Source organism: Sminthopsis crassicaudata, chromosome 1 (assembly GCF_048593235.1).
Source record: "Sminthopsis crassicaudata isolate SCR6 chromosome 1, ASM4859323v1, whole genome shotgun sequence".
In the NCBI taxonomy this organism is placed as follows: Eukaryota; Metazoa; Chordata; class Mammalia; order Dasyuromorphia; family Dasyuridae; genus Sminthopsis; species Sminthopsis crassicaudata.
This window is the reverse complement of record NC_133617.1, coordinates 61,150,239-61,164,627: the sequence shown is the minus strand read 5'-3', so window position 1 is coordinate 61,164,627 and position 14,389 is coordinate 61,150,239. Positions and strand designations below refer to the sequence as shown.

General features: G+C 39.7%; 1 protein-coding gene across 1 annotated transcript; it reads left to right on the top strand.

Moving 5' to 3' along the window:
• The first annotated feature begins 652 nt into the window (after window positions 1-652).
• CASP14 (caspase 14) lies at window positions 653-10,524 on the top strand. The gene is made up of 7 exons (XM_074284542.1): window positions 653-846; window positions 5,391-5,526; window positions 5,715-5,864; window positions 6,067-6,292; window positions 6,799-6,921; window positions 7,648-7,751; window positions 9,542-10,524. The coding sequence occupies exons 2-7, from the start codon at window positions 5,491-5,493 to the stop codon at window positions 9,644-9,646; spliced, it is 744 nt and encodes a 247-aa protein (XP_074140643.1). The 5' UTR covers window positions 653-846; window positions 5,391-5,490; the 3' UTR covers window positions 9,647-10,524.
• The last annotated feature ends 3,865 nt before the right edge of the window (window positions 10,525-14,389 follow it).

Genomic DNA, 14,389 nt, shown 5'->3' with positions numbered 1-14,389 from the left:
ACAGTGATCCAATAGACTTGGAATTGAAAGTCTGCATCCAGAGAGAATTATGGAGACTGACTGTGAATCAAAGCATACTATTTTCATCTTTTTGTTTGCTTGCTTGCCTTTATTTTTTCATGATTTTCCCTTTTGTTCTGATTTTTCTTTCACAACATGACTAATATGAAAATATGTTTAAAATGATTGTTCATCTATAAACAATATCAGAAGGCTTACTGATTTGGGGAAGGGAGAGAAAAAAAATTTAAACTCAATCTCTTACAAAAATTAATGTTAACTATCTTTACATGAAATTGGAAAAATAAAATACTATTGAGAAAAAATAAATTTAAAAATCTACATACAAGAGAAACTTAATGAATGTATGCTAAATTTCAATTTTGAATATCAGACTGATAAAAGGCACCTGGCTAAGCAGGCTCTTAAGAGCCTGTTGTTGTAAACTGCCAATATTGAATATTCTTGGCCTCAGTTCCTGGTGTTGCCAGTCTCTCCTTAGGCAGTAGGTCCTTGGCATTTGAACAAGTTTCCTCACCCAGGTTTTGGTGAAGGGAGTTTCCTTTTCTCTCCATTAGTACAAAAGGAAGTCAGGAAAAGCATTCAAATCACTGACAGTCAAGGTGACTATCAGTTTGACATAGACAGAGCTCTTTGCTTCTCAAACAAGGCATATTTCCCGTGGCAGAAGGTGGAACCCAGAAAAGGAAAAGAGCACCTGTGACCTGGACTGACCCAACACTGAATACCTAAATTCAGGACAAGGACTGAATACTCCTTTCTCCTTTTCCAAGACTTAATCATCCTCCTGACTCTTCTGCTGTGGGGCTACTACCCTCAGAGTCGGTAAGTGCCACCCTCCACACTGGGACTTGCCCAAGCCTTGGCTCCCAGGGATAGGCCCTCTCACCAATTTTTCCTTCTCTCCCTTTTCTCTCCCAGACCATATTCCTTCTTCTATCTCTCTTATTTTTCTTCAGATAGTCCAATAATTTTTAAATTATCTCTCCTAGTTCTGTATTCCAGATCAGTTGTTTTTCTAATGAGATATTCCACATTCCCTTTGATGGTTTTGTTTTGTTTCTTGATTTCTCATAATGTTATTAGCTTCTATTTGCTCAATTCTAATTTTTAAGGAATTATTTTCTTTGGTGATATTTTGTACCTCCTTTTTCATTCTAGTTTTTAAGATTTTTTTCAGTGATGGTGCCTCTTTCTTCCTTTTGGTCAATTTTGCTTTTCAGTGCATTATTCTTCTCATTGGTTTTTTGTACACCTTTTACTATTTGATCTACTCTTTTTTAAAGGTATTGTTCAATATTTGTGTGTATGTGTATCTCCTTTACCAAATTGTTGACTCTTTTTTTCATGATTTTCTTGTAACCCTCTCATTCTCTTCCCCATTCTTCCTTTATCTCTTTTACTTGAGCCCATCCATAGCCTGAGACCATAGCTCTGGTGTACTAGTGTTCCTCCTCTCCCTGGAACTGTCGGCCAGGACTGCAATCCAGAACTGAATATGGGCAAAGCAACAGAATCCTGTCTCAGTGTTCGCAAAGGGATTCCTATAATCTCCTCCTGGCCAGTTGTTCAGCCCCCTTACCACTGTGGGCCAAGAGTTCCAGAAGCAGCCACTGCCACTTTCAGTAGCTCCCAGGCTTGCTCCTGGTTTGCTGAGGTCTGTGTTAGTGTAGCCCATGCTGGACTGTGCTCTACTCGAATTCTTTCCTAATGCTCTTCTAAGCTGTCTGGCTGAAAATTTATTTCTCCCTGTCCTTTTTGTGGGTCTTCTACCATAAAAATTGTTTTATGGCATTGCTTAAAGGAGCTCAGAAAGATTTTGGGGAGAGTTCAGGCATGCTGTTGCCTTTTCTCCACCATTTTGGTTATACTTCTCTTCTCTCTCTCCTTTCCCCCTGCTTCCTCTTCCTCTCATCCTTCTGTCTTCTCATCCCTATTTCTATGTCTCTCCCATTCATCTCCTTCCCTTTGCTTCCTGTTTTGTCCTATTTATTCTACCCTCTGCCTCCCTCCCGTACTTCAATTTCTTTTCTTCTCTTTATCACTTTTACTATCTATTCCTTACTTCATCCTCTCCTCTTTTACCATCTTCTTTTTGTCATCTTTTCCCTCTCTTACTCCGCCTTTCCATACTTTCCCTCCCTACCCTTCTCCTTTACTTCATCTTCTCCGCTCCCTTATAACCCTTTTTTTTCCTCTACATCCTCTCTCCCTTTTCCTTCTCTCCCCTTCCTCTCTTTCTCTTTTCCTTCTCTTTATCCTCTCCCCCTCCTCTATTTCTTCTCTGTTCGTTCTCTTTCTCTTCCCCCATCCCTGTAGGAACAACTTCATTGTCTGATAGGAAAATTCATGTCAAAGCAAGTCATTCATTTGATCATTCATTCAGGAGCTATGTACTCAATGATAGTCTCCTCCTGGCAGGTCCATGTGCTGGATTCCATATGAGATTCAAAGGAATAAGATACATAGTTTCTCCTTTGCACAGAGACCTCAGATAAATCTACAAATAAATACAATATATATACACTATATATATACAGTATATAAACTGTCTGAGAGAGACATCATGTCCTGGGGATGAAGAGAGTATTCTGGGAATTCACATGGTCCAGATAATACATGTGTCTGAACCAGCAGTCTGGGAAGCTTCCTGGGTCATGTGGTATATGAGCTAGGGCTCTTAAGATTTCAATATATAGATGCAAATGGGGAAGAAATGGCAATAGATTGAAAGTAGAATGATAACATGAGCCAGAATGATAGGTGGGCATTTGATGAAAGTGTGTATCCCCTGAGGCAGAGAAAGGTAAGGCTGTGTGGTAGCCTGAAGGAAGTAGGAGAAGTGAGTGAACATGACTCTGAAGGCGCTCTTCCCATCCTTCACTGACCATCACATCTTGTTCTTGTTCCCAACATGGCTTTTAAAGCTGTTTTTTCTTACCCTCAGCATTCATAGTCCCTGCTCACTTGGGGTTTTGGCCTTCCTAACATATTCACAGAACTGTGTGATTCTTTTGTATCTTTTACCAGCTGTATTTTATATCCTTCACTCTACAAGCTCTGTAAAGGGGTCAAACTAATCTTCTTCCTGTTCTTTGCACCAGTAACCCTCCATCTGCTTCCCCCGTGTCTCCTTACCAGCTTTCTCCATGCCTGAATGCCTTCTCACTTCATCACTGGTCAGTCAGCTGGTCAAGCATTTGTTAAACACTTTCTATGTGCCAGGCATGTTGGTTAAATGCAGGATATACAAAGACAGGCAAAAACATTGTCCCTGCCCTCAAGGAGCTCTCATTCTAATGGGGGAGATACCTATACATATAAAATATAAAGACATAAAGAAAAGGACATCTCAGAGGGAAGACATTCCCAGTAAAGGGGCAGAGCCAGGGTAAGACCTCTAAAGTCTTGAAGGAAAACAAGAAATCAAGAAGGTAGAGGTGAAGCAAAAGAGATAGTCCAGAGATGAGATGTTAGGATTGAGGAAAAGCAATAAGACCATTGTTACTGGTCTGTAACCTACTGTAGTAGGAAGCAAAAAGTAAGAAAACTGGAAATTTAGAAAAGGGTCTGATGATGAAGTCCTTTAAAGTATTTTCTATTCTTACAAATACATTCTATTCTAAAAAGTATTTTACATTTGATCCTGGAAGCAATAGGCACTGAAATTGAGAAGAGGAAGGATACACTTTAGGAAAGTCACTTTGGTAAGGGCCATCCCTGTTTCCTTCAAAACTTATCCTAAGCACCATCATTTAAGTGCAGCCTTTGCTAATCTCCGCTTTGCTCTCCCCACAGCTAAGAATTGTTCTCCCATCAAAAAAAAATCTTGTATTTATTTTTATAGGTTCATATTGGTTCCCTTCCCACTTTTCCCTGGAATGTATGTGCCTTCAGTTCCAATGGACTGGTGATGGAAAGAACCATCTGCACCCAGAGAAAGGACTATGGGGACTGAGTGTGGATCACAACATAGTATTTCTGCTTTTTTGCTGTAATTTGCTTGCAATTTTTCTTTCTCATTTTTTTCCTTTTGATCTGATTTTTCTTGTGCAGCATGATAATTATAGAAACATGTATAGAAAAATTGCACATGTTTAATATATATTGGATTACTTGCTGTCTGGAAGGGGAATGGGGGAAAGGAGGGAGAAAAAAATTTGGAACACAAGGTTTGCAAGGGTGAATGTGGAAATCTATTCATATGTTTAGAAAATATAAAGTTTTATTAAAAAAAACAAAAGAATGTATGTGTCTTTAAAAGTTTGGCTTTTTATTCCCATTGCCTGGTACAGCACCTGCCTATAGTAAACATTTATTAAGTGCTTGCTAATGGATTGATTGATTGATTGAGTCATCCTTTTGCCTGCCCTTGTTTTTATTTCTTAAATGTGTCATTTAGAAATCTCAATTCCATCTCTTTTTAGATGTCTCTCCCTTTTCTTCCTGCTCAGAACCATTTACACATTCTAGTATTTCTGTTAGGAGTCTTCCATCCCTATAGGATCTCCCCCTTGCATCTCAGGCTCTGCCCATCCTATCTGCTACCCTTTTGATGAATTTTTTAGAATCAAGATAAACACCTTGGGAAGAGCATAAAAACTGGAGATATGAAAGAGCCTGGATTTTGAGATAGGTTCTGCTTCTCACTATTTGGATAACTTTAGGCAAATTACTCTATCTACTCCCTGAGTTTCATCCCTGACTGGAAAGCAAAAAGAAGAGAGATTAGATCAGCTCTAAAGTCTTCTGCTCTTCCTGGTTTTCTTCAAGATTCAACTCAAATCATACCTTTTTCAAGGAATTCTAGGCAGTCCCTTCTCTCCCCTCAAAGCTAATGCTTTTCCTCTGAGATTGCCTTCCTTTTCCTCACTTGTATGTACACAACTGTTTGAATGTAACTTCCCCCATTAAGTTTGGAAGTCCTTGAGGGAAGAAATCATGTTTTTGCCTTTCTCTGTATCCCCAGTGCTTAGCATCAAAAAGCACCTGATAAATGCATCTTGACTTAAACTGTCCACTTCCAAATCTTTGACCCTACAAAAATCTGTCACTTGTCAAACATTTTCTTCTGTAATATGAAAGAAGAGATCAGAGAATCAGCATAAAGTTGGAAAGGATATGATCTATTCCCCTCATTTTACAGATAAGGAAATTGAAACCCAGAGAAATGAAGGTCACAAATGGGCCTCTAATGTCTTAGTCTCTTGTCTCTAAGCCTTGTGCCCTTCCTATCATGCTATATATATGATCTCTACTCAAAAGAGGGAAGGAGATATCACAACAAGTTGGGGTCACTTCAACTCTACCTCCCAAAGGAGTGCAATGGGAAACATTTCCAGTCCCCCCCTTTCCTTTGTCGTTCCCAGGAGCACTTCCACCTGATTCCTCTGTACCAATTCCACCCCCAACTCGTCCCTCAGGATCCAACTTAAGGCCCTGGGTGTTAGAACAAGAGTGAGAGGAAACATGAGTTCAGAGGAGTCTGAGCAATCTACAGATCTGGTGAGTTCACAAAGGCTACAAGAGACACATTTTAGCTTCTAAAATGAGGTGGATGTGGGTAGGGTGAGGGGATCAGGAGAGGAGAGGGGAAAATGGGAAAAACCCTGCTGAGGATGGGGAAAGGGATGAATCAAAATAAGCCCCCAGATTCATTGTGTTCTTGAACCTTGCCCTGTTTTGGGGTCTAGGATGCTTACGACATGTCACATGCCCTCCTGGCTCTGACCCTGTGTAACACCAAGGACCGAGCAGGATCAGAAACTGATATCAAGGCACTGGAGCAGATGTACAAGGCCCTGGGCTTTCAGAGCACAGTGAAGAGGAACCTGACAGCTAAGGTCTGGCAAATGTTCCCCTCCCTGTCCTTTCCTGGTAGGCTCTGGTGATGTAAGGGTTCAGCTCAGAGGGAGCAGGGGGCAGGCCCTCGGTTCCTCTTCTTCCTTCCTCAGACCATTACATGGGTGGGTTCTAAATCATCATATCCCTTAAGTCTCTCATCTGTTCTAGCCAAAGCTCCTGGACTTGAATGTCTCCTGACAGGGTTTCTGGGAGGAGCTGGAGAAGTTCAGGGATGATATGGACAAGATGGAAGACCCAGTGAGCTGCTGCTTTGTGGTACTCATGGCACATGGAGAGGAAGGCATCCTGCTAGGGGTTGATGGCAAAACCATTATGTTGGAGGAACTCTTTTCTATGCTCACTAATAAGAATTCCCTGGCTCTTCGGGGCAAGCCCAAGGTGTTCATTGTACAAGCCTGCAGAGGTGGTAAGTGGAGGAAAGGGAGAAAAAGAAGAGGAAGAAGAAGAGGAAGAAGGGGAGGAAGCAGAAAAGAAAGAGGAAGAAGAAATGGGGAGGGGGAAGAGAAAGGGGGGAAGAAAAAGAAGAAAAGGAGGAGGAGAAGGCAAGACTTCTCTAACCTGAGCAGCCCATCTTGAAGCCCAAAGTCCAGAGTTTAGGGCCCAGCATAGAAGAATCCAGCAAAGTCCAGCCCAGATCCCAAAAGATCTAGTCCCCATAGAGAAAAGCCCAGCCCTAGAACTCAGAGAATTCACAAATCTCTGAGCTCAGAACCCAATTCAAATCCAAATCTTAGAACCCAGGGACACCACAGTCCAACCTAAATGCCTCAGCACAGCCCAAAGCCCAGCATTTGTGTTTTCATCCTACTTTTCCTGTTCTCAGGTAATTGAGCTCTGTTAGGCCTAAGCTGTTCTATCTCTTTCCCTATGGAGACTCTTTCTGAAAATTCTGCTTCTATCTGTACTTCACAGAACAGAAAGATCCTGGTGAGGTGGTTCGACCAGCAGAGACCGGAGGGAATGTCTTCTTATCAAGTGAACCTCCCAAGCTCCCAACCTACACAGACATCCTGCATGTCTTTGCGACGGTGGAGGGTATGAACTCCCCCTTTGCTCCCTGATGCCCCTTCCCCACCTTTCCTAGACATAAAGCTTCCCTATTCCTCCTTCATAACTCCCTGGGTCTCCTTGACTTCCTTCCCACACTCCCACCAAAATCAATAATGATTCCATGAGAGACTTACATGAACTGATGCTGAGTGAAATTAGCAGAACCAGTCTATCATTATACACTTCAACAACAATACTGTATAAGGATGTATTCTGATGAAAGTGGATATCTTTAACAAAGAGAAGATCTATTCAGTTCCAATTGATCAATGATGGACAGAATCAGCTGGGAAGGAACACTGGGAAATGAGTGTAAACTGTTTGCATTTTTGTTTTTCTTCCCAGGTTATTTTTACCTTCTGAATTCAATTCTTCCTGTGCAACAAGAACTTCAGTTCTGCATACATATATCTAGGATATACTATAACATATTTAACATGTATAAGACTGTCTGCCATAGGTAGGGGAAGGGGTGGAGGGAAGGAAGGGAAAAATCGGAACAGAAGTGAGTGCAAGGGATAATGTTGTAAAAAATTACCCATGCATATGTACTGTCAAAAAAAAAAGTTATAATTATAAAATTTTTTAAAAAGTAATAATGATTCCATGGTTCCCTCACGTTTTCTCCTTAAGCCCCAATACTTCCCTCATATAATATCCCCTCTTGTACTGGCCCCTATATAATACTAATGATCTTCCTGGGTTTCCCAGGATACATTGCCTACCGGCATGAGGAAGACGGTTCCTTTTTCATCCAGACCCTGGTGGATGTGTTCACAAATAATAAAGGCCACATCCTGGATCTCCTGACTGAGGTGAGAGACAAAGGAAGAGCATGTCAGTCCCAAAGTCCTCCTTCCTACAGGACTTTTCCTTTGAGGGTTGAGGCTTTCAGACTAGAAATCATGTCCCTCTGAGGCTAGGGAGAATGAAAAGGGATGGGATGCTAGGCAGAGGAAGAGGAAGGAAGAAAGAAGAAAAAGGAAACATGAAAGAATATTGGCTCTGGACCTCAGCTTCCGACTGTGTAACTTCTAGCTATGTCAGTTCAAGTCTTTGATCCTCAATTTACTCATCTGTAAAATAAAATCCATACAGGATTTGATGGTCTTTAAGGTCCTAAATCCTATGAATCCAAAGCCCTCCCAACTCTACTCTCATCCTTGTAAGAATTCATCCTTATCCTCAGTCCTCACCTCTCTCCTCCCCAACCTTCCTCCTCTCCAGATGCAATTTCCCTATCCTCTCTTTCAGCCTGATATTGCTAAATCATCCAACCATGTCAGTCCATTGCTCAAGAATTCAATTCAGCCCAACTCAGTGAACATTTGTTGAGCACCTACTATATGTTTGGCACTGTGCTAAACATTAGGGATTCACAAAGAGGCAAAAGACAGCTCCTGCCCTCGAGGAACTAATAATCTAATGATGAAAATGTGCCAAAAATATGCAAAGCAAACTATAGACAGAATAAATAGGAATTGAATTTTTTTTTAAGGGAAATCACTGGGGTTAAGAAGAGTTTGGGAAGGCTTCCTGTAGAAAGTGGTATTTTACTCAGGACTTGGAGAGATCCAGGGAGGTCAGTAGTTGGAGTGTAACAGAGAGAGAGTATGCCCAGAGCTGAAATACAGTGCCTTAGGGCTCATAAAATAGCCCAGAGATCATTGTCACAGGATTCAAGAGTACATGTTGAGGCGTAAAATACAATACGTCTGTACAGGAAGGAGGTTTCACTGGCTCCCTTTTGCCTTTAGTATAAACTCTACACTATACTATATTCTATATACTAAAGTACATGAAGGGTAGCAAGGTGGCATAGTGGGCAGGAGGCTGGGTTTGGAGTCAGGAAGTCCTGTGTTCAAATTCTACTTCAGACACTAACTAGCTGTGTGATCTCAGGAAAGTCACTTAACCCTGTTTACCTCAATTTCCCCATCTGTAAAATGAGCTGAAGAAGAAAAAGGCAAACTGCTCCAGTATCTCTGTCAAAAAAATTACAAATCAGATCACAAAGAATCAGATGACTGACAACTGACAATTGTCTAGCAACAATTAGCACACAATTTGTTAATGGGAATGCTTGTTGATTGGCTAATTCAACTTCCTTTTGTCTTCCTTTTCCTCTTATTTTTCCATACCTTCTCTTTTTTCTTTCTTACTTTCTCTTTTCCTCTCTCTTTCTTCTTCCCTCCTCTCTTCTTCTTCCTTCCTTTCTCTCTCTTTTTTCTCTACCTCAAAATCTAGACAAACAAGGCACCATCTTTCAGCCAATGACTTTCCTTAGCAGACACAAATTCAGGCATCTTTGCCTTCACAAAACCCAGTCTCTTCCCCATCTCCTTTGCTATTTTCCCCCCTATAAAGCAAAAACTTTTCACCATGGCCCAAACCATGACCACACTGAGAGGTTTAAGGGCAAGGGGACACTCTGCTCACCAGGAAGGTTACCCTCACCCCTGCTTATGTAGACTGTGAGTGCCTGTGACTTATTCCCAGGTTCGTTCTTGTATGTTGGTCCTGTCAACAGCCTTGGAAATGCCCATTCCCCAACAAGGCCAACCGGGGAGCCGGAAACTAACTTTGAATACTCCTGTCCACACAGGTGACCCAGCGCATGGCTGCAGCTAACCTGGTAGAAGGAGGCAAGGCTAGGAAGGTGAACCCTGAGGTCCAGAGCACTCTCCGAAAGCTGTTGTATCTGAGATAGTGGGAAGGTTCTTGGATTGAGGAGTCAACTTCCTGAGCCCATGAATTCAAGAGCTTGTGTCTAGAAGCTTTAAAAGGCCAGAGAAGTTGAAATATGCCTGTCTCCTTCACCCCTTCCATGCCCAAGTGATAGCCTTCCTCCTACTCCATTAGACTCACCAAGCACTTGGGACCAGGTTCTAATCCTCTTGCTTGCTTCACTCCATCCATTTGTTACCTATCACTTCCCATGTAGAAGAGGGCCTGAGATCTAGGGGCAGCTAGAGCCCTTGAATCTTTATTTCATAGACTCCTAGGATCCTTTCACAGCTCATTGATTTCACTGACACTAACCCATATTTCCAATATGTCCCACCTTAATAGAGAAAGTCTCTTTAGTCTTTCTTGTCTCCTAAAAGCCACTCTCTGGTGATAGGTGAATGTTTTTAGCTAGTGGTCCAGTACTCAAAACATATTCCTGCTCTACTGGCATAGCCTGCAAGACCAAGGGATCGCATCAAAAATTCAAGACATTTGTAAATTTTGTCTATGTGGATCTTCCCTCTACCACAATGCAAACTGCAAGTTAAATCCTGGACAAAAAACAAAAATCACCATCACCAGCAAACACATCTGCTTCTGGTGGGCCTCTCTAATCACACAGTTGGGCTAATAATCACTAGTCCCACCTCTTCAAAGCCTTCTCAGATTATCCCAGTCCATGATGATCATGCCTCTTCTGACTTAACACACATCTGTCCCCTATGTGTAGCATTATATGCTTGATTAGATACTGTCTTGAATGGTTTCTATGTGCATCCTAATTATAATAATAAAGATGATAACTCCATTTCTATAGCAATAATGATTTACAAAATCTTTTCATTAAATGACTGTATGCTGGACCTGAAACTGAACTCATTATTTTTTACCTCATCCCCACCCAAAAACTTCCCTCTTACTACAGACATTATCACTATCCTTCTGCTTGCCAAAGTCCACGTCCTTGATTTCATCTTTATTTTCCTTCATCCCCTGCAGCCAAAGAACAGCCAAATTTCATCATTTCCACATCATACATTTCTCATATCTGACTCCTCACTACTCACATAGCCACGGTCTTAATTCATGCTCTCATTACCACTCAAACAAAATATTGCAGTGATAGGGGAAACTAAATGGCACAATGGATAGAGCACCAGTTCTGGAGTCAGACGGACTTGACACTTACCAGTTGTGTGACCCTGGACAAGTCACTTAACCTCAATTGCCTCTCCAAAATATAAATAAATAGATGCTTTCTTGGTTTTGCCTTTAAAGCTCTTCATAACTCGATCCCAACTTATCTTTTTGGCTCCATTATAAATGAGTACCTTTCCAATATGCTACAATTCAGACCTTTTTGCTGTTTTCTGCACCCAATAATTCTTATCTTTATGCTGGCTGAATCTCATCCCTAGAATAAACTTTTCCCCCCTCCTCCATGTTGTAAAATCCTTTATTTCCTTCAAGACTCATCTGAAACACGACTTTGTACATCAAGCCTTCCTGATATTCCCTACATTATATAGTACCCTACATTCCTATCTTCTTGTGTTTCATTATTTTCTATTTATTTGGTATTTGGCCTCTATCTATTTATATGTACCTATGTCATCTCACAGACAGAATGGAAGTTCCTTGAGAACAGAGATGGTTTCATCCTTTGTCCTTGTATTCCTGGATTTGTAATCCAGATCATTCCTTTTCAGGCAGCTTTGTGGTTCAGCATACCCTGGGGCTCCCCATATTGATGCTGAACTCAATGAAGACACCCATTAGAGCCCAAATAACTTTCCTAGGCACAAATAATCTTGCAGCCTCAAAGGTCTCAGTAACTATGATTATATATACACAACATTACATACCATCCTGGACAAGCCAAACTCATCAGATCTCCAAAGCTAAATAGTTACAGGCTCAGTTAGTACTTGGATAGGAGCCTGTTTATAAATAAGAATAATAATATGCACTTTTCCCTTTCTTTTCTTTTCCTTTCCATTTTTTGAAAGAAAGACAGTTTGTCTAGTAGATAAAGTCAGCCTTGATTCCAGGAAAAGCTGGCATCAAGAATTCCCTCAAAAGAAAAAGAACTTTTTTATACAAAAATATCTAAAGCAGCTCTTCTTGGAGTAGCTAAGAATTTAAAATTGAAAGGACACATCAATTAAGAAATGACAAAACAAGCTGTGGTATTTTATTGTAATGGAATATTATAAGAAATGACAAGCAGGATGGTTTCAGAAAAAACTGGAAAGATTTACATGAGCTGATGCAAAGTGGAGTGAATAGAACCAGGTGAATGTTGTTCACAATAACAGCAATTCAGTGAAAAATTGTGAACGACTTAGCTATTCTCAATAATACAATGATCCAAGATAGTCCAAAACTTCTAGTGACAAAACAAACTAGCTCCCTATAGAGAAAGAACTGATATTGTTTGAATACAGACTGAAGCATGCTATTTTCCACTTACTTTCTTTCATTTTTTCTTTTATTCAAATTTTCTTGAACAAAATGACAAATATAGAAATGTTTTATATAATTATACAGGCATAATCTGTATCTGAGTGCTTATCATCTTAGGGAAAGAGGAGAGGAAGAAAGGGAGAATTTGGAACTCAAAACTTTAAATAAAAATGTCTAAAGCACTTGAATTTTGATTGATTTGAAATTGAAAAATTTCATTGAAAATTGAAAAATTGAAAAAAAAATTAACTTTCATAGGAAAAAAAGATCTCCCTCTAGCCTATATATTTGTATGACCTTGGACAAGTCACTTATTCTCAATGAATAGGAAGCTCCTTAAAATTTAAGTCTCAGGTAAGATATTGGCTTGTTTTGGAAAGGGACATGTCTTCACTTGTGAGCTCCCTGTACTAATGTAAAAAGGATTAGTCTTTATCCCTCATGTCTAACATGTTGTAATAGATGTTAAATAAATATGTATTGATTTATTATTCTTTCTTCATAAGAGTCTACAAATGAACTAATACTCTAAATGGTATGACCTTTAAAAATATCTCCCTCCTTTTGACAAATGTCATGTTTACTCATTAAGATGAATATTCTGTTTTTATTGTCCTTTTTTAGTGGTAACTGATTTTACCTAGTTAAACTTTTGTATGAAATTAATTCTAATCCATGTGGATATCATTTCTGCTTTTCCCCATTTTTCATTATTGACCAGTCCAAAAAAATTATAAGCACCTACTATGTACCAAGCACTGTGCTAAACTCAGGATACAAAAAGAGGCACGAATTTCCTAGAGATTCCCAACCCAGAGTCACATCAGCAGTCTTTCCCACTCTCATATACCTGGCAGAGAAATGCAGTGGCTTCTAATGCTAGAAGACAGTTTTTTTTCTTTTTTCAGATAATAAAAATGAGGAATCTAGAAGTGTTTCCTTTGCAGAGATATAATCTTTATTCTGCTGCCCACACCATGTTTCCCAAAATGTTCCTAGTACTTGGGTCTTCTCCAGGGAAGTGAAAATGATCTGGACAAGCAGTGACTCATTGTGGCTTCAGTGAAGATGTTAAGTTTACAAAAATACTCATGCCTTCAGGGCAAGAACAATTCCAACAGAACTAAAAAGGTAAAAAAAAAAGGTTGAAAAGGGATTCAACACCTGGGTAGAAGAGTTGTTCACAAAGAATTCTGGAATCCCAGTTTTAGAGTTCAGGGGACCTTCTAACACAGAATGTCAGAATGCAACAAGACCTTGCAATATAAAATACAGAATGCCCAAACTGAATGGACCTTAGAGAATGAAATGGTCAGAACTGAAAGGATCTGAAAAAAAAAAGAATGTCAGCTACCATACCTAGAAAGGACTTTAGAACAATAAATATAAAACATTATATATAAAACATTAAATATATAAACATTAAAAACTAGAAAAGACCTTAGAAATGAGCTTATCCAAATACCTTCATTTTATAAGTAAGGAAATTGAGGCTCAGAGAATGAATGAATAAAAAAAACTTTTATTAAAAATTTACTATGTATCAAATATTAAGTATATACTATGTACTTACTATGTGCAAAATACTGAGTATACAGGCAGAAAAGGCAACAATCCCTACTCTCAAGGAACTCACACTTCCATGGGGAATAGAAACAGGAAGGAAGAGGGGAGAAATACACTTAAAGAGTTTGATTATGGATTAGACAGGAAGTCCCCAGAGTCTTAAGGGCACAGCTCTGAGGCAGATGGCAAGGGCCAGGGGTCTGGAGGAAATAGAAGCAGGATAGAGACACATTAGGACACATTTTGAGGGCGATGAATGGTAAAGTCAAATGTTCCTCCATTTTGCTGGAAGCATTAGAGAAGGTTGATCCCATCTCCTCTGAACAGTGTGAGCCTTCTTGTTGCTCCCAGTGGGTTGAGGTCTAGATAGCCTATAGGTAGGAGGAGGAATGAAGAAGAAAGAAAAAGGGAATAGAGTTACTAAAATTTATACTGCTGTACTGGAATATTATGCTGTTATATAATTATAATTATATAATTATACTTTTATACTATAATTATAATGTTATACTATAATAGCTCTAAAATTAGAACCCAGGTATCCCAAATTTCTAGTGTACCTTAGTGAAACCACTTGAGGGATTTAAATTATTAATTAAAAGTATCTGTATTATTATGCAAATTATCTATATACCAAGGCAAAATCCAGTTATCCAAAGTTTTTAAATAACAAGATGCTGACATTATGTAG